Genomic DNA, 21016 nt, shown 5'->3' on the forward strand with positions numbered 1-21016 from the left:
AGAATTCGATACTACGATGGAGCAGCTGAGAGTGGCCATTGTCACAGTAAATTCTACCAGAGTGGACGCAGGACTAGCCACAGGATTATCAACATGGATTGCTGCAGCCATGAATCATCTGAAGGAATGGGTGGGCATGGGAGCGTTAGCAGGCCTTCTGGTGTTGGTCTCCTTGGTTTGCCTGTGGTATATATGCAAGATTAGAGTCTCACAACAGTGTGATGCAGCCATGATCATTCAGGCCTTTACAGCCATTGAAGCAGGACATTCTCCCCAAGCATGGTTGGATACCATAAAAAGCTAAAATGATACGCTCAGGATGCGAGGCTAAGCACTGCACTCAGGGTCAGCCGCTTTGGACCCAGAGAAGAGCATGTCTGATTGCATGCGGGTTGATGCCCCAGGTCCCGCCTCTGAGAAAAAGGTATCGGACGGGTCTGATGCTCTTTGGGTGGATGACACCTAAATGAACATCGGTACAAAGTCCCAATTTATTTCTAATATCAGAGATCAGACCTCTACTCTTGACTGATGCGTCTAAAACAAAAAGGGGGAACTGTAGAGAGCTGCGGAATGCTATGCCTTAAAGATGGAGCTGGTTTCCGCCTTCCACCTTCCCGATGGTGAGTGCTCTCTGTCAGGAACAACTCCACATTTGGCTAAGGCCGAGGATCTGGCTTGCTTCCATGTATGTGGACCCATCTGCATTGCCCACGTGGCACGCCTGGGTTGGCTACCCAGAGGCTATTTAAGCTGTGGGCTGGCTTTCCCCAGGGTCCGAGGATTGTTCAAGGTTCCTGAATAAACTGCATTGGAAAAAAAAATAGACCTAGTACTAATGAAAAGACAAAAAAAAAAAAAAGAAGAAGAAGCTAAACAACAAGGAAGACGCTAGGGAAGATGCTCAATCATCAGTCAGAAGGGGAAACATGATAGACATTGAAAGTAGGAGAAGACAGGGAACAGGACAGGAGCCTACCACAGAAGACCTCTGAAAGACTCTACTGAGCAAGGTATCCAAGCAGAGGCTGAGACACATAGCCAAACTTTGGGCAAAATGCATGAAATTTTATGAAAAAAGGTTAGATAGAAAGACCTGGAGGGGACTGGAGCTCTAAAAGGAGACCAACAGAACCAAAAAAAAAAAAAAAAAAAAACTGAGTCTTGGGGACCCTGAAGAGAATGATACCCCAAGGAAAATAAATGGAGAGGACCTAAAACCCCAGCTCAGATGTAGCCCATAGACTCAGTCTCCAAATTGGGTTCATAGTCAGGGGAGCAGGGTCTGTCTCTGACATGAACTCAGTGACTGGCTCTTTGATTGCCTCCCCTTGGGGGGCGTGCAACCTTACCAGTCCACAGAGGAAGACAATGCAGCAAGTCCTGATGAGACCTGATAGGCTAGGGTCAGAGGGAAGGGGAGGAGGACCTCCCCTATCAGTGGACAAGGGGAAGGGTATAGGGAGAGAAGAGGGAAAGATGGGGCCACAGCTGGGATACAAATTGAATATAATGTAATAAATGGTAATTTAAAAAGAATTAAAAAAAAGAAGAAAAGAGGTTTCTCTTCAGAAAAGTTATTTTCTTCATAAAATCTTTATATTCTTTCTAGAGAAGATAGAATCTCAAGCTTGGTGTGTGCCAGGTGGATGCTCCACATCACAAAAGATACTTTTTTAAAAAACCTGAGAAGAGGGGCTGGAGAGTTGGCAGTTCCCTCTTTTTATCTCCTCAGGTACCAAGCACCTACGTGTTGCACATGCATATATGACAGCAAACCACCCAATCACACAAAACTATAAAATACGCCTTTAAAAAATGTTTTAAAACTTTAGAAAATGTTTTTTAAAGAGCTTGAGAGAAAGAGGGTAGGAAGGGAGCATAGAAAGCATGGCAATATCCTAAGTTGTTACTCATTTCTAAAAATCCTCTATCTTCATCTAAGGATGAAGTTTAGTGATAAAACTTCTGCACAGAGCTCTAGTTCAGTCTCTAGCAATACACACAGGCAACCACACCCTCACACAGAGATTTTAAGAATCTCTCCTTATTTTTGTGAAAATGGTGCTGAGCGAGACCTTGTTCTGGGAGGTCGTTCCCAGAGCTGTTGGCCCGATGCGCCTGATTTCTAGCATCAGCAGCTGTGACAACTTTGCAGGCGCTCACCTGCTGAGAAACCTTGACAGGACCAATCACTAACTGATCCTAGTGTTCATGCTGGAAAAATAAAATTTGGCCTTGGGTGTCAAATGGAGCTTGGCAGGAGTGAAACAAGGTGTCAGATGGAAGTTTCCATCTGACACAAGCTCAACTCAGATAGAATATATAATATTGAATTTAAAATTTGGGGAGTTAAAAAAAAAGAAAACTTAACTTTACAAAATTATTTGTTCTATTTTAAGTCTTCTATCATATTTTCCCATCCAATTGTTTGGTTTCCGTAGTCCAGCTTTATTTATAAGCATATAAGATAAAATTGTGAGATGTTTTATAGGTTTCTTTTATTTTTTTGTAGCCTTTAGTTTGTATGTTTTTATAAGGATAAAGAGCATTTTTATGCTTTTGTGCAATAGGTTCCAACGTGCATTTATTGGTGTTTAAACTGTGATCTAGCTTTAATTCTACTAAATTGAAAGGGATTATAGGCAGAATTTCAAAATCTGTGCATTTAGCTGTTTTGTTTTGCCTGTTATATTATTATAAGAATGCTATTACTGGGGGTGGGGGGAGAGGAATCTCTCTCATGGGTGGTGATAGTGGTGCACACCTTTAATCCCAGCATTCATAAAGCAGAGGCTCTGAGGCTATCTTGGTCTACAGAGATAGTTCCAGGACAGCCTTGGCTACACAGAGAAATTCTGTGGAAAAAAAAATCAAGAGAGAGAGAGAGAGAGAGAGAGAGAGAGAGAGAGAGAGAGAGAGAGAGACTGGTTTTGACTGTTTTTCTCTTACTGCCAGAGGCATTTCCAGGACCTTGAGACCTGGGGGTAGGGTTAGTTATCAGAAAGGACTTTTGTGAAGTTCAATAATGTTTGTATGTAAAGCTGAGAGATGGTAGTCTTCTTCGTAAATCTTCACCTTTACTTTCTCTTTCTGGGAGCTAAAAACAATGACTCCCTCTAGGAGACTAGCCAATACTACATTCTGCATTAGAATATAACCTTACCATAACAATATGCCACCAACCACATAAGATACACTGAGAGTGAGAATCTGAGTGCAGTCCTAACCAATCCCCCCCCCCCCCCCCCCGTGTATGGGAACTTTCTAGACGATGCCTATATAGTGTGTCATGATACTACATTCATGGCTGAGTATAATGCCTGTAATCTCAGTTCTGGATGACAGGGGAAAGAAGATTAAAGCTTCAAGGACACCCTCATCTAAATAGCCAGTTTGAGATTAGCCTCGAAAAATACAACAAAAGAGGAGAAAACAGCTTTCAGATAGATGCAAAATTGTAGTGGTTGTTTAAAACAAAACAAAACAAAATCAAAAACAAAAAACAAAAAAGCAGCCAGGCACAGTGTCACACGCCTATGATCCCAGCACTCAGGGAGACACAGGCAGATCTCTGTGAGTTCAAGGCCAGCTTGGTCTACATAAGCGAGTGAAGGACAGCCAAGGCTACACAGAGAAATTTTGTCTCGAAACAATAAAAAACAAACTTATGGGACACAATGAAGGCAGTGCTAAGAGGAAAGCTCATAGCACTAAGTGCCTTCAAGAAGAAGTTTGAAACAGCTCATACAAGCAACTTAATGGCCCAACTGAAAGCCCTAGAAAAAAAAGAAGCAGATACACCCAAGAGGAGACAAGCCTGGAAATAATCAAGCTCAGGGCTGAAATCAATCAATTAGAAACAAAATAAAACAATTCAAAGAATCAATGAAACCAAGAGCTGGTTCTTTGAAAAAAATCAGCAAGATAGACAAACCTTTAGCCAAACTAACAAAAAGCCAGAAAGAAAGTATCTATATCATCAAAATCAGAAATGAAAAGGGGAACATAACTACAGACACTGAGGAAATCCAAACAATCATTAGGAGTTACTTTAAAAGCCTATATGCCACAAAATTTGAAAATCTAAATGAAATGGACAATTTTCTTGATATATTCCATCTACCTAAATTAAGTCAAGATCAGATAGAAAGACTGAATAGTCCCATATCCCCCAAGGAAATAGAAGCAGTCATCAAAATCTCCCTTCCGAAAAAAGCCCAGGGCCAGATGGTTTCAGCGCAGAATTCTACCAGACCTTCAGAGAAGAGCCAACTCCAATGCTCTTCAAACTATTCCACAAAATAGAAACAGAAGGAACATTACCAAACTCATTTGATGAAGCCACAGTCACCTTGATACCTAAAACACATAAAGAACCAAGAAAAAAAAGGAGAACTTCAGACCTATCTCTCTTATGAACATTGATGCAAAAATACTCAATAAAATACTTGCAAACCGAATCCAAGAACACATAAAGGACATCATCCACCAAGACCAAGTAGGCTTCATCCCAAACATACGAGGGTGGTTCAATATACTGAAATCCATCAATGTAATCCACCATTTAAACAAACTGAAGGAGACAAACCACATGATCATCTCCTTAGATGCCAAAAAAGTATTTGACAAAATCCAACACCCATTCATGTTTAAAGTCTTGGAGAGATCAGGGATACAAGGCACATACCTAAACATAGTAAAGGCAATATACAGCAAGCCTATAGCCAACATCAAACTCAATGGAAAGAAACATAAATCAATCCCACTGAAATCAGGGACAAGGCAAGTCTGCCCATTGTCTCCATATCTCTTCAGCATTATACTTGAAGTCCTACCCAGAGCAATAAGACAACTAAGGGAGATCAAGGGGATACAAATCGGAAAGGAAGAAATCAAAGTATCATTTTTTTGCAGATGATATGATAATATACATGAGTGACCCCAAAAATTCAACCAGAGAACTCCCTCATCTGATAAATACCTTCAGCAAAGTGGCTGGATACAAAATCAACTCAAAAAAATCAGAAGTCTTCCTGTATACCAAAGACAAAAGGGCCAAGAAAGAAATTAGGGAATCAACACCCTTCAAAATAGCCACTAATAACATAAAGTACCTTGGGGTGACTCTAACCAAGCAAGTGAAAGACCTGTCTGAGAAAAACTTCAAGTCTTTGAAGAAAGAAATTGAAGAAGCTATCAGAAAATGGAAAGATTTCCCATGCTCATGGGTTGGTAGGATTAACCTAGTGAAAACGGTCACCCTGCCAAAAGCAATCAATCTACAGATCCAACACAATTCCCATCAAAATCCCAACACAATTCTTTATAGAACTTGAAAGAACAATTCCCAACTTCATATGGAGAAACAAAAAACCCAGAATTTCCAAAACAATCCTGTACAACTACAGATCATCTGGAGGTATCTCCATCCATGATCTCAAGCTGTACTGCAGAGCAACAGTAATAAAAACTGCATGGTATTTGTATACTAAAATCTGTACACCTAAAGAAGTAAAAAAAGAAGGAGGACCCAGGGTAAGAAGATAAATCCTTACTTGGAAAAACAAATAGGATGGACATTGTAAGTAGGAGAAAATGAGAAGCAGGATAGGAGTTTACCATAGAGGGCCTCTGAAAGACTCTACATAGCAGTGTATTAAAGTAGATGCTGAGACTCATAACCAAACTTTAGGCAGAGTGCAGGGAATCATATGAAAGAAGAGAGAGTTAGTAAGACCTGGAGAGAACAGGAGCTCCACAAGGACCAAATATAGCTGGGCACAGGGGCTTGTCTGAGACTGATTCTCCAACCAGAGACCATGCATGGTTATAACCTAGAACACCTGTTTGGATGTAGCCCATGGCAGTATCCAAGTTTCTTCCTTAGTAAGGGGAACAAGGACTGTCTCTGGCATGAATTCTATGGCTAGTTCCTTGACTTCCATAGCCCCCCTGTGGGAGGAGAAGCCTATCTAGGCCACAAAGGAGGACATTGCAGCCAGTCCTGGTGAGACCTGATAAGATAGTGTCAGATGGAAGGGGAGGAGGACCTCCTCTATAAGTGGACTTAGAGAGGGGCAAGGAGATGAGGGAGGGAGGGTGGGATTGGGAGGGAATGAGGGAGGTGGCTACAGCTGGGACACAAAGTAAATAACCTGTAAGTAATATAAAAAATAAAATTAAAATAATAATAATAATAATAATAATAATAAATTTTAAATGCAAAAAAACCCCAAAAGGTGTAAAAAAGGATTGCCATCTAACTATGAACATTATCGTAAATGTAATCTGAAGATAGAGTAAGTGAATTAATTACTCTTATACAAAATGTTATTTTTCGTGGGTTAATAAATTTAGTAACTTGTCCATACTATATTTTTAAAAAGTTAACAACCAGGACAGAAGCACAGCTTTTAAATGCAGACATGGCATTACCTCTCTGACCACTAGGTGGCAGTGCAGTAAATGCAGAGTATCTGAGCCATGGAAAGGTATGAGCCAGGAGCTTGGTGACTGCAACCTCACAGTCCAAGCTCAGAATCATTGTCAGTTATAAAGATAAGGGGGGTGAAGCAACAGGAAAGACCTAAAGTATTTTTTTTTCCTGTAAAGCACACCATACAAAATGCATCATGAAGGGAGCCATGAGAACCATCTGCCCCCACTGGATCAGGCAGGTTCACCAACGTAATTTGTCACAAGGCAACCAAGCTGCTGTGACCTGAGCACAGTTAATGGTAACATTTGCATTCCACTGGTTTTCTCCATGGCACTGCCCAACATGAGGCAAATCAACAGCAGCTATCTGGTAGATAGCCAACTGAACAGGGAATTTTTCCCAGCACCCACAGTGCCTGGCACCTTTGCCTGAGCACCTAGTTGTCTTAATAGGCTTTCATCCAGACACTCGTACATACGATCTGTCTGTCTAATACCATATTGGGTTGGAGTTCTTCTGAACATTAATAATCAGAAGTCTTGTTTAGCCACCTGAGCTCTTCCTTCACCAGGCTTACCCTCATTTTATTCTGTTTTCCTTTTCCTTGCTTGGCATGCTAGAGGATGGAGAGGTAAATAATTTATTCCTGTGCGTGTTTTAAGAGAATGTTTCTGGTGGGGGGAAGGGTCAGCTATACGCCCAAGTGGAATTCAAGCCTCTACCTGGTGTGCTTTCACATACCCTAATGCCACCCTGCCTGATGCTTGTGTACATTTTTAACTCCAGCTTTTCCAGACACAGCCCAGCCCTTCTATCTGGATCTCCATGCCTGTCTCAGACCTTGGGCCACAAGATGCTGACAGCGGCTACTGAGTACTGAAGAAACAATAGGCAGGGCATAGTGGCATAACCCTTGATTCTCAATATTTGGGAGGCAGAGGCAGGTGGATTTCTGTGAGTTTCAGGATAACCCGGTCTACATAGTAAATTTAAAGCCAGCCAGAGCTACACAGTGAGAGTCTGTCTCAAAATTTAAAAAAAAAAAAGAAGGAAAAAAGAAAAGTTTTCAAGAAAAGAAAATATAAGTAAGATAGAAGAAATGTTGACAAAAATCAATTATGATTAATCTTTAAGCCCCTATTAAGGACCAAAGGATCCTGAAAAAAAAATATAATGGCTCCATAGACAGGTATACGTGAAAGAGAGGGTGAGGTAAGCTAGGGAACACTTTCCTGGGAATGTGGGGAGCAGCTGCGAACATGGGACCTGGAGTCTAGTAGGCCTTCCGAAAGAACCAGGAAGGAGGTTCGTGTGTACCCTCCCCTCTCCACTCTGCCTGATACCCACCTACTGTTGCTCATGTGAGGTATCTCCATTTCGTCAAATACAAAGCCATGTGGCAGCCTGTTGATTTATACCCCAGTGGACTTTGCCCTACCACAGCTCACAAGGTAAGCAGGATTAGGCCAGGTCAGCAGTTGAACTGAAAGTGCATAAAATGAAGGACAAAGGTGGTATCCAAGTGGCACAGCTCACTGAGCAGAACACACATGGTCAGTGACTAATCAGAGGCCTCAGCCTGCCCAATCAGACTCCAATCTGACGGAGATGGTCACCACCTTGAACAGCCTTTGCTGAGTAGGACACAGCCCCTTCATTTATCCACTCAGAACTTTGCAGGCTACATTTTACCACCTTAGCCCCAACTTCCCTCCTCAGTCCTGGGCACCTGTTTCTCACAGCCTGCTGATTAGTGCCATTGAGTGGTACATCTTCATGCTCACTTCCAACTCACTGTATATCAAAGTTACCATTCTTCCCCTCAAGCTGTCTTCTTAGTTTTCCCATCATTGTCCCAGATACCCAAGCTAAACATCCTGAAGTTAGATTTGGCTCTGCTGTCCCTTCATCCAACCGACCCAGAGCCCAGCCGCTTATGCATTGCTAACTCTCCCACGTGGATCCTTTTTCTTTTTGCCCTGACTCCAATTAAGGACCTTAATAGCTCATACTGCAGCACACACTCTTCTCAAGGATTGACTGGAAAAGTGACCATAAGCACTGAGCGGGAAGATACAGTGGGCACTGGGCCAAGTGTGTGTGCATTATGTCATCCAATCCTTACAACAATTTACAAAGCGCACTTTGAGCACTGTTATTACTATGCCTGTTTTATTGAGTGTGTGTGTGCATGCCTGTGTGTGTGTGTGTGTGTGTGTGTGTGTGTGTGTGTGTAGGCACAGGTGCCACAGTGCACATACCGAAGCCAAACAACTTAAGGGAGTCCTCTGTCCACCACACCACAAAGATACTGGAGCCTAAACTCAAGTCATCAAGTCTTGACAGCAAGTACTTTGACCTGTTGAGCCATCTTGCCTATTGAGATGGGAGACCTGAGACATTCAAAGGTTCTGTAGATTACAAGCCCATCTTCAGCAGCTGAACTGGGATGAAGGCCATGCAGTTTGCCTCCAGGCCTAGTACTCATTTCAGTCCCAGCAGCCTATTCCGTGGGTTTCCTGCAGAACAAATGTTCTTTAGGCCCGTCAGTGTTGCTCCCTCTCTATCACCTTCAGAGAATAAAGGACAGCCCATTAGCCTGGCATGTTTCCCTCACCGGCTTCACTGTTCTTGTTGTAAAGAGGCCCTTTGTATAGAGAGTTGCACAATCAAACGTCTGTAGGAATTCAGAAAGCAGTATGGACAGGATAGCTAGGGAAACCCAGATAACAGGCACTCAGCCCCAAACAATAAGCCTTCAAACGCATTCTTAGCCGTCATGCCTTTTGAAAGCATTCTGGAGAGCTGAACTCTGTGCTCACAGAATGTGATTAGCATTTAAATATGCATAGCAGAAAAGAGGGAAATGAGCCAGTGGAGACAGCAGCTAAGCTGCAAGCTTCTCTTCTCCAAAGGATGGCTATCATTTAGAAATGCAAACCCAGTTTTCAAGGTAGCCCCTAAATCCAGAAGTTGTTGTAAAATCTTTCTATTTTTCAAGGTTACAAATAAAAAGTACTGACTGAGCAAAGCAAAACATGCCTTCTTTTGGCCTCTGCTCAATTCAAGCTCCAGTTGCAACAGCGAAGAAGTTCCCCTCCCCCAAGCCCTGAAGACGGAATGTATTTTATATTCCAGTCAACAGGCCTTTGTTCCTGCAGCTACCTCTCTCTGCTTCAGCATCACTTCTGTCTCTATAAAGGTTCAATTGAACTGGATTTGGTAGTAGTATCTGTCGCTTTTGTTCACTGGCTTTTCCCACTCCAAAGGCACTTATTTTCAGATAACCATAAATGTCCTTTGAGAACCACAGTGCATGTACTCCAGCCCACTAGGGAGAGGGCTTTAGGGGAAAAATAAACTGAATTAACTGTAGGGTACCTTCTCTGAAAAGGTAGATGCTGTTTTTCTCTGACTCCCACTTCTACCCCTGTGTCTACAGGCATAGCAGCTGTATTCCAGAAAGTTTGTGGATGAATGACTCGTTTTGAAGGATGCTGTTAGCCTATCCATGTGTCCTCTGACTCTGACAAGTTCCTTTCCATAGCATTTAATCCTGTCTCACCATTTTTTATCTCAACATCATTGCTCTGCTGTCCCTTCCCTGTCAAAGCTACATCCTGATAGCCTTTCTTATTCTCCTCAATCTCAGTGTCTTTAGTTTGCTTCGCTTTGAGCATCCCTACTCTGGAACTCTGAAGTCCAAAATGTTTTAAAGTCAGAAAATTTGAGCATACACATGATGGAAAATGCCACAATTGACCTTGAGTTAAGGACTGCAAACAAAATACAGGCACACTTAAAAGACTGTATGTGGGGCTGGGGAGATGGTTACTACACATGCACAAGGGCCTCCGTTTCAACTCCCAAAACCAATGAGGCTAGGTTTGGTAGTATACATCCATAATTCCAGAACTCCTGTACTGAGATGGGAGGCAGAATTAAAAATATCTGCAGAAACTCATGGCCCAGATAGCCTGGCATACAGAGCAGTAAAAAGAGATGCTGTGTCAAAGAAGATGATGGAAGCAAGGATCACATCTGAGATTGTCCTCTAACCTCCACACATAAGCCACATGTACACAGCTCATCCACACACAGAGACATATAATAAAATACATATACAATAAACATTTAATAAATAAAAAGTATAATACTGAATAAATTATCTTCAAGCTTTATAAAATATGGTATGTATGAAACATAAGTGAATTTCATGCTTAAATTTTGCTCGCATTCAAAGATTTCTCTATGTACAAGTATTCAAAAATTAAGAAATATTCTAATTGCTTAGAGACACTTCTTATCCCAATCATTTTATATAAAGTTTCCTCAACCTATGTAGTTCTCTTATGGACCATATCACAAGATCTCTTACATTCTAAACGTGTTTCCTTTCTCTAAAATGCCAGGTCTTTGCCTATGGAAAGTATATGTTATACTTTTGTGTATCCCTATAAATGCAGCTCATATAACAAGCACGTGATACTTGTTTTAAAATTAATGCTGTTCAAGGCTAGCTTAGGAGCCCTCCCTGTGAGTACAGAGATAAACCATACCACTGAGTGAACCCCAAGTCTGTGCTTCTCCCTACACAAACTGAAGGTAGGAACATCCAAGCCTGCCCACTTCTCATTCTGCTGCCCTGAAGAAATTTTGTCTTGTCCCTTAAATACTACTTTAGTGTCCTGTTCTAAGATTGCACTGTCTTCTAGCATAGTAATCCAGTCCTGTGCCACTGAGGGTCAATAGCTGTTAACTGGCAGGAATGTGCAAAAAGGACAAGAAAGAGCCAGACACAATGTCAAAAGTTTGTAATCCCAAAATCTGGGAGGCTGAGGCAGAAGGATCGAACTTGTCAGGGCTGTGTGGGCTACAGAGCAAGTTCAAAGCTAGTCTGGGCAATTTAGTGAGGCCTTGTTTCAGCCAAACAAGAAAAGATGATAGGAGAAAACAAAAACAAAAAACCCTTCACACTGTTTTCATTTGCGCTCTCTCCGAATTCCAACCTCCCATCACTCTGCATGGGTCTGGAGGCACTTGACAAATCACAGCACCATCCATTTGATAGTATTTAGCTGAGTGCTTTTTGGGAAAGCAGCAGGAGTGTAGGAATGTATGTGAGTGTAGGAATGCATGTGAGTCTGTGCTATTCTTTGCTGAAGCTTTTGTCAGGCCTACACAGGGGAGGATTTGTAAGAAGAAATGGCAGGGAAAGCCTGCCCTGGATTAAGGGATTATAACCACACTACACACTACCATGTGCTGATCAGGTAATATATACAAGTCACATTCTTAACTCATTTAGTCCTCTTTATCAACCTCCAGAATAACTACTATTATGATTATTTTTAAAAATTAATTTATTTCTATTTCATGCGGACTGATGTTTTGCTTGATATATGTCTGTGTGATATATGCTGCAGATATATGTCTATGTGAGGGTGTTGAATTCCCTGGAGCAAGAGTTACAGATAGTTGTGAGCTGCTGTGTAGGTGCTGGGAATTGAACCCAGGTCCCCTGTAAGAACAGCCAGTGCTCTTAACAGCTGAGCCAAGTCTCCAGCTCCCCCCCCCATTATGATTCTTATTTCATGGGTGGGAAAGTGAGACACAGAAAGAAGAAGCTGCTTACCCAGGAGTCACACAGCTAGTATTATATGGTAAAGCCAGCCCTTTCCTTTGTCAGGGAATTGCTTTATCCACCAGGAAGTCAGGAAGTACAGGGATCCTTCCTAGATGCTAGGTAATTAGCTAATTCAGACTTTCATACCCTTGCCTCTATTGAGATGGGGGAAGCTGGACCCTGAGAACTGCCGGCTCGATTATTTCAGTGCATGAAAGGTTGAGAAAAAAAGGATAACGTGAAAGAGCTCAGAAACTGAAAGGCAGAAGCCTTAATCTGTTCAAGCTGCTTTAGAACAGGAAGCTAGGTGGCTTCTGAACAATCAAAATGGATCTTGTATAATTCTGGAGGTTGGCAAGTTCTAAGTCAAGGGAAATTTGGCATCCGGTGAGTGCTAACTTTCTCATTCCTACATGGCACATCCTTGTTGTGTCTTTCCATACTGAAAGAAGCAGGGCATTTGGACACTAATCCCATTCATAAGAGCTCTGGCCTCTTGTTCTTATTGCCTTCCAAAGGCTTCACCTCTTGGAACATTCCATGAGGTCAGGATTTCATCACAGAAACTGGAAGGAAAAACAAATGTTTGGACTGTAATAAGCCTGGTTTTGACCAGAAGCTGGCTACCCCAAGTTAAAATGAGAAAAATTCTTAGGAAAACTATGGTATTCTAGACCTTGGCATCAACAGCCTGGCACTAGAAGTCCCATTGGAAGCTTTAACAAGCTGCCTAACTGTAAGAAGGAATGGGGCACGGGTACAGATCATTTGGTCAGCCACAGACTGATGATGCCTGATCAGACAACTGGGAAGAAAGTCCCTAGAGCCCTGGAGGGAGCAGCAGCAAGACCCCAGGAAAGGTAAGGAAATTGCTGTCCCAGCCACTAGTAAAAGATGCTAACCAAGTGTAATGGTTCTACCTACTTGAACCTCTCCTGGACGATACAGCATCTATTCTTAGTGAGAGGAAGGATGTTTTCCTAACAGACCACTTACCATCCTGAAGTACACTGTTGAGTGCTGAGTTCCCAGGGTAGTGAGGGAGACTGAGTCTTACCTTTGCTGCAATCTCTCAGATGTCTGGCCCTTCTGAGGACTCACCTCTGCCCACACGAATGGCATTGGCTTAGCAGTCAGAAGCAAAGGAGTCTTTGTGAGGCCAAGTGAATGCCTGAACATCCATTAGGCCTGATTAGCACTCTATAAAGCTATTCCAGGAGTGTTTCTGTTTCCTGAACTTACTGTCAATATACAAATGAGCCAGGATAACAAAGCCTTAGTAGCCCCTCCATTTGATAGCTTAATGATGAGCATTGATTGCAGATGCACGTCTTCAATATTCTTTTGTAGGATTAGTTTAATAAGCATTTATTAAAGCCGGCCCAGTGGTGCAAGCCTGGAGAGGCTGAGGCAGGAGGCAGGAAATTTAGCATAGAAACTTTCAAATGCTAACTTTGAAGTGTTTGTCCATCACTTTTATGTACGTTTACTCCTCCTTTTTCTCAATATATAGTAACACCTACAGTGTGAAAGAAATGTTTGTAGGCTTTTGGGAAAAATCCATGTCAAGACAGACTGGACCTGTGGTAGTTGCAGTCACAGTAGGATAAGGGGCTGTGAAGATAACAGCAGGAAGAAATAATTATAGACAACAGATCATTACAAATTCTCTCTTTTTTTTTCTTTTTGGTTTTTCAATTCAGAAAGGTTTCTCTGTGCATCCTTGGCTGTCCTGGATTCAGTCTGTAGACCAGGCAGGCCTTGAGCTCACAGAGATCCTCCTTCCTCTGCCTCCAAAGTATTGGGATTTATAGGCGTGTGCCACCATACCCAGCTTCATTACAAATTCTTATCAAGTGCCATGAAGGACATAGTGACCAAACAGTGTTTGATAAATTTAGTCTGAGTATCTGAGTCTATTTCTCTGAGAAAATGATATTTTTTCTGATCATTACAAGACATTTGGCAAAACAGAGGAAATGGCAGATTTCAAGTCCTAGAGATAGGAAGGCACATGGAGTTGGGCCAGCTGCAAGGATTACATAAACTGGAAAGGGTCTTCAAGGTCATTTCATTTCAGTCTCTTCAGTAGATATGCGAGGAAACTAAGGTCTGAAGAAGTCAAGGACATAGTCAAGGTTACATTGATAGTGGCAGAGCCAGGCTTAGTTCTCCCGATTTCTTTCAGGTGATGTTATACTACAGGGTCCAGTGTGCAGATCTGAAGCCAGTGGCTACATGCTGTTAGCCTAGAGAGTTGCCTGGGTTTGTGTAGAAGAATCCTTAAATTCAGGCCCTTGTGACTAGCCATCTACTTTGTTCTGTTTCTCGTTGCTAATCAGATACAGATTGAGAGCAATCTAGCATTCCAGTCTAGCAGGTTGGTTTGGTCTTCAGCATATTTGTCTCTTCTCCAAGTTTAGATAATTGTAATAATGACCTTAATGATGGTGGTTACTTACTTAGTGCTTGCTCTGTATCAAGTACAGTTCTAAGTGCTTTGCATGTACTAAATTATTTAATATGAACAACAATCCTATAAGGTACATGTTATTATCACTCCATTTTACAGACAAAAAAAGGCCCTCAAACAGATCAAGGCCTTTGCTGAAGGTCACAGGGGTCATTACAAGCTGTCCAGCTCCAGAGTCTGATGCATGGCATGAAAGTCACAAGTTCTATGGGGAGGTATAGTCAGGCTATAGATGAAAGAATGCATGGGGCAGTAAAACTGAATGCAACCTAGAATTGAGGCCATTTGCTGAAACATAAAGAGGGCTGAATGAACCCAGAAGAGGACTTGCTTAATATATTACAAGGTCCTGGATGCAATCCCCAGCACCACAAGAAAAGTACCAAAGAATCAACATGTGACCACATCATGGACAAAGACATCTTTTGGGGGTGTTTTTTTCCCCTTTCTTTCTGTGTGAAATTTTTGGCTATCCTGGAACTAACTCTGTGGACCAGGTTGGCCTCAAACTCACAGTAATCCTCCTGGCTCTGCCTCTCCAAATGCTGGGATTACAAGTGTGCACCGTTGCACCCCAAAAGTCCCTCAGATAATGAATACCTCTGGTCAATTGCCTGTCTACACACCAGCATCCTCTTGACTTCATGTACTTTGTTTCCAGGTTCTGTTCTGTCTTCCTCCTTCTCACCCTGTTCCTTACTTCCTACTTACTCCCTCCCTCTCTCTGTGCTGTAAGTTTGTGTGTGCTGGTACACGTCACATGTCTACACATGTGTATAGAGGCCAGAGGTCAACGGTAGGTGTTATTCTTCAGAAGTCACCCACCTTGTGTTTTGAGATCTCTCACTGAGACCTTGCACTGGGAAGGAAGGCTATGGTTGTCTGGCCACTGAGTTCCAGGGATCACCCTGTCTCTGCCTCACCAGCACTAGAATAAGCATGCACCCTCATGTCCATCTTTTTACCTGGGTGCTGGGGATTGAAACCGGACCTTCTCTTACAGCAAGCATCTTACTGAGTGCATGCCACCTCCAGACCCTTTTCATTCTTTTCTCTGAGACGGGGTCTTTACATACCCCAGGCTGGCCTTGAACTTGATAAAAGCTGAGGATGACCTTGAAGTTTTGATACTGCTGCCTTCACCAAACCAGCACTAGAATTACAGTGCTGGGATCAGCATGCCCAGATCATGTGGTGCTGGAGATGGAACATGGGGCTTTGTTAGAGTGCAAACCAAGCATTCTAACAACTGAGCCACAATTCTAGGGCCCTTCTTCATTCTTGTGGCTCTTTGCTCCCGTTCTGAAATCCATGCCACTTGGCCCCCAGCTTATCTCAACCTCACAAACTCCCTCTGAGTCATACTGCTGGAAATGAATGCATGGAAGGGCAGCTGAGGGTGCTCAGAAAGTTCATGGCATCCAGTCTGTGCTGCTTCTCAGTTTGCAGAGCTAGTGTTCAGAGAGTCCTTTGAACATCCTTCCTAACAGCATTTTTCACATTTTACCAAACTCCTCACTGCACACCCATCGCCTCCACCCTAGGCAGATAACCTGGCTTGATGTTTCTGGGGAAAATGGAGTGATAAACAGACACAACCTTTCACTTTTTTACATGATATCTTTCCTTCTGGTGGTTTCCTGGGTGTCACAGCTCAAGTTCCTCTTAACAGATGAATAAATTAAGTTTCTTCCTTAACAGATGAATAAATTCATGTCCTACCCATGTTAAAAAAATAATAATTTCTTCCTCCAATCCTAACTTTGCCTTTCAAAACATTGCCCACTCTTTTATTCCCAAATACAGAAAAGTTAAATTAGCATGTTTTAATGCAGAAGAGTTCTAGGAGTTTGGATGGATGTATAGATTTCTGTGGAGGCTACCACAATCAGGACATAGAACTGTTGTGTCAATCCCCAGATTTTCATGTGCCATCCCTTTGCAATCAAGGCCTCCAGGACCACCCTGACACTGGTAACACTTCATATGTTCTCAATAATTTTATCTTCTGAAAATAGCTCATTCAGTGTGGTGCCAATGGAGTTTATTCGTGCTGTAATTTTTAGCTTATCTCTATGTTTTAGATTCGTATTTAATTCTTTGCACGTGTGTATGTTTGTGTGTGGATATGTACACTTGAGTGTGGGTGCCTACAGAGATCACAAGAGGGTACTGGATTTTTCCCTGGAGCTCAACTTACAGGTAGTTGTGAGCTATCCAGTGTGGATGCTGGGAACTGAACTTAGCCCTCTTCAAGAACAGCAAGTGCTCTTAACCACTGAGCCATCTCTTCAGCCCTAGCTTGTTCTTTCTTTTTTTTATATAGATTTGTTTTATTTTAAATTGTGTGTATATGGGGTGTATATATATATATATATTTTTTTTTAATTTAAATTGTATATATATGGGGGGCTGATGGAGGTGCATCAGCCTCTCAAGTACTGAGATTAAAGAGACAAGAAACTTATAGGGATTGAACATTTTGATGATGACAGTTTCATCAGGTAGTTCTGGGGTGGTTATGAAGTCTATGGAGTAGCTGAAAGAAAAGTAGCCAAAACTATAAAAGTGAGAAATCCTGAGGATGAGGGCCAGACTGAGATTGGCATAGACTGTCCTTTATTGCATTCTCTTATTTGAAAAATGTATACACGTATACAAGTATCTTGGTATCCACCCCTCACTCCTTTCCTCCCACTTCCCTTGGTCCATGTACATGTAAGGATATCAGATCCCCTTAGAGCTGAAGTTATAGACGGTTGTTAGCTGTGAGGTGAGTACTGCGAATAGAACCTGGGTCCTCTGGAAGAGCAGCCAGTGCTCTTAACCACCGAGCCATCTCCCCAGTAGGGGCTGTGGGGGTTCCATATCTCCCCTCTCCAACTTAATATCTTCTTTCTTTTCTTTTCTTTTCTTTTCTTTTCTTTTCTTTTCTTTTCTTTTCTTTTCTTTTCTTTTATTTTTTTCCCTTTTCTTTTTAAAGTTACCTAAGATAATGGTGAGGCTGGGTTAAACTGAACCATCAGGTGTCCTTGTCCAGTAAATGTAGAAGGGGAGCAGGAGGCCCACAGATGACAACAGGACAAGAGCAATGAAGTAGCTTGAGCCCCAGATGAGCACTTCTTTCATGATAGTGAAGCAGACAAGAATAGGCAGCCAACATCTATTGCCACAGTCACCTCTTCTCAACCCTGGAACATTTGTGCTGTGGGAAAATTAGCCCCTACTTGGTGGTTTCTCAGGAGAGGAAGAGTTAAGTAGTCAGGAGGGCATGAAAAAAAAAAGATTAAAGTCTAAGACTGGGCCAGAGGACCCCGGTTCTACTCCCAGGACTCACCTCACAGCTAACTACCATCTCTAACTTCAGTTCTAAAGAGATCTGATGCCTGTACATGCACATTGTACACAGACATACACACAGGCAAATTTTCCATATCCATTAAATAAAAATAAATGAATCTTAAAAGAAAGATTAAAAGATTAAAGGCATAGGAGTATAAAACAGGTCCATTAGATATTTCGAGGATGGAATGTGAGTATGAAATTGAGTCTACCCAAATGCCTACTTTCTCTTAAGCAAAATCCACCACATCGTGGTTCTATAGACAATTAATATTCATTCTAAACTAGGCTTAGTGCTTCACACCTGTAATCTCAGCATTTAAGAGGCTGAAACAGAAGTATGGTGAAGTCTCAGCCAATCTCAGCCATAAGCAAGATCCTGTCTTAAAAAAAAAAAAATCCAAGACCATGGAAGAAGATGAACTCTGAAGTTACTATTTTTTGTCACTACCTTGGCATAGGCATCCTGAGTCCAGACCTGAGACCCCACTTATTTTATGTAGGACATTTACTTCCTGGCACTTAACTCATTTTCCTGTACTTTCTATTTCCTGCCAGGCTCAATGTCCTTATCTTCCCCACTGTGGAGGAGTAGACCACCTACTTCTCAAGAGCAGCTGACTGTTTCTGGCAGATAGTGAGGACCAAAGGGGTACTGGGGCTCTGGAGTAAACTGACTGCTAACTTACTAAAGGTGAGAAGGGCGGCCAGTCTCCTGCTTCTCTACCTCTTCGTGTTCTCTCCCATCCTTATCAAACTTCTGTACGTATGCATCATAGACCTCTGTAACCAGAATTAAGAACAAGAACTCTGGACTAGCCTTGTATTAGCTCACATTAACTATCCAGGCAAGACCAGCATATAGTAATGGGCAATGGCAGATCAGCTACATGAATATTAATGTTGGCCCAGTGCTTGTCCAGGAAATACCCTTCAGTGGCACTGACATCCTTCGTCCCCTTCCACACTGTACTAGTTTTCCTTTTTCCATATTCTTTGATTCCAAAAGGAATTACCATGTAGAATTGCCCACAGCTATTGTCTTAGTTTACCCTGGTGCAACTCTCTTGCAGAAGTACCTTGTCTTAAGAGTTTAAAATATGGCTCCAAGGTGCTGAGTTCAGTTCAGGAGAGCTTCCCGTTCTGTTAATTAAACTTTGGGACGTTGAAAGTACCTAAGGGAAATAACTGAATAGAGTATAATACACTATTCATATACTTCCAAGTCCACACCAATAAAAAATAAAAATAAAATTTTAGAGGCTGGGGAGAGGCTCAATGGTTAAGAGCACTGGCTGCTCTTCCAGAGGACCCAGGTTCAATTCCCAGCATCCACATGGCAGCTCATAACTGTGTGAAACTCCAGTTCCAGTTTCTGGAACCCTCACACAAGCGTATATACAGGCAAAACACATAAAATAAAAATAAATAAATCATTAAAAAGGAAAATGTTAAAATGTTTTAATTTTAAAAAGTTGTTTAACATTAGGCTGGAGAGAGAGCTCAGTGATTAAGAGTGTTTGCTGCTCTTTCAGACAACCTGAATTCAGTTCCTAGTACCCTTGTTGAGAGGCTCACAACCACACAAAACTCCATCTCCTAGGGATCTAATACCCTTTTCTGGCCCCCACGGGTGCCCAAACTCACACAGACATATAGATGCATAAATAAAATAAGTCTTTTATTTAAAAAAAAAACAAAAAGAATTTAACACAATTTTCATTTTCTGTTTTAACAGGTAGTTCCATATTTTGGAGTTATGTTTAGCATGTTTGAGTTCTGTAAGAGAATTTTTCTTTATCAAATGGCTATATCCTGTCCCCACTAACCTATAAACTGACCCCAGGGGTGGACCGAAATCTGAAGCCTTAGGAGTCACGGGAATTAAAGGCGTTCTTCTAACCCAGAAAACTAGAATCTAAAAAAACAACTCTGTAAAGCTGAATTTCCACTGGTGGAAGATGTGAAGCAATCACAGATGAACATGGCCTCATAACTGTGCACATCGGAGGGGTGCGAGGGTATTCGACCTGCCACTCTTGGAAATAAGACCACAAGACCAAACATCATTTCACCACCCCAAACTTTCCCTGTGAATACCTGTGCCTTGAAAAGTTTTCCTGACATTGCTCTGTCACAATGGCATCCCACCAGACTATAAGAAAACCTAGAGGGCTGGATGGTAGTGGTGCATACCTTTCATCCCAGCCATCCTCTGGAGGCAGAGGCAGGTGGGTTGCTGTGAATATGGTCTACAGAGTGAGTCTCAGAACAGCCAGGACTATAGAGAGAAAACCTGTCTTGAGAAAATAAAACAAAACAAAAAGAAAGCCTAGTGGTAATCAAACATGCAATATACCCTCTGAGGAAAAACACCCTGGAAATGAGCTTTGCCACAGCACTTCAAAGCATCTTGTAGCTGAAGTAGCAGAGCAGAGACCATGTGGAGTTGGCCAAGTTTCACTCTCTGGCCTGTGGCTTCCCCACACAGACTGGCCTCTTAAACTCATACCTTTTTAATTTTTTTTTTTTTTTCAAATGATCTTGCTACAAAGTCCTGGCTGCCCCCAGAGCTGTGATGTTCCTGCCTATACTCCTAGATGGCTTGGATTACAAGTCTGTTATGCCACACTAGAATCTTAGACCCCCATTCTTTACTGAAAAACCAAGCTTCTCAATCTTAGAAGCTTCTGTTTCAAGAAGGTAGTTTTCCCCAGGATTTCTCTGTGTAGCTGTGTAGCCCTAGCTCTCCTGGAGCTCACTCTGTAGACAAGGTTGGTCTCAGACTCAGAGATCTGCCTGCCTTTGCCTCCCAAGTGCTGGAATTAAAGGAGTGCACCACCAGCTCTGGGCCCTATGATTTTTTTAATGATGCACTGATATTCCTGACCAAAGTCATGTACAGTTCCAGTGGCCTTAATTATCTGCCTTTCTAATGTGGTTTGTAAGACTACCTTGAAAACAATTATTTAGTTATTTTCCATTATTCTCATAAGGTGTTCTAGTTGCCTAGAAGGTATCAAGTAGAAGATATGACACACATAGTCCCCCCAAAATGTGATGAAATAAAAATCTTTTAGGCTAATCACCCTCTGTAGGTTTTTTTGTTTGTTTGTTTTAATATAATCAAATG

The 21016-nt window shown here is 42.0% G+C and overlaps 1 protein-coding gene and 1 non-coding gene across 2 annotated transcripts in view; both read left to right on the forward strand.

Annotated features, from left to right (window-relative positions):
- Slc25a43 (solute carrier family 25 member 43) overlaps positions 1 to 19821 on the forward strand; it is a 66038-nt gene extending 46217 nt beyond the window's left edge. Inside the window, 4 exon segments of the mRNA XM_060374658.1 lie at positions 18442 to 18480; positions 18482 to 18577; positions 19622 to 19682; positions 19685 to 19821. Coding sequence (XP_060230641.1) covers positions 18442 to 18480; positions 18482 to 18577; positions 19622 to 19682; positions 19685 to 19821 — 333 coding nt within the window.
- LOC132650212 (small nucleolar RNA SNORA36 family) lies at positions 18988 to 19118 on the forward strand. The gene has a single exon (XR_009588595.1). It is a non-coding gene; the product is annotated as a small nucleolar RNA SNORA36 family (small nucleolar RNA).
- Positions 19822 to 21016: the final 1195 nt, after the last annotated feature.

Source organism: Meriones unguiculatus, chromosome X (assembly GCF_030254825.1).
Source record: "Meriones unguiculatus strain TT.TT164.6M chromosome X, Bangor_MerUng_6.1, whole genome shotgun sequence".
In the NCBI taxonomy this organism is placed as follows: Eukaryota; Metazoa; Chordata; class Mammalia; order Rodentia; family Muridae; genus Meriones; species Meriones unguiculatus.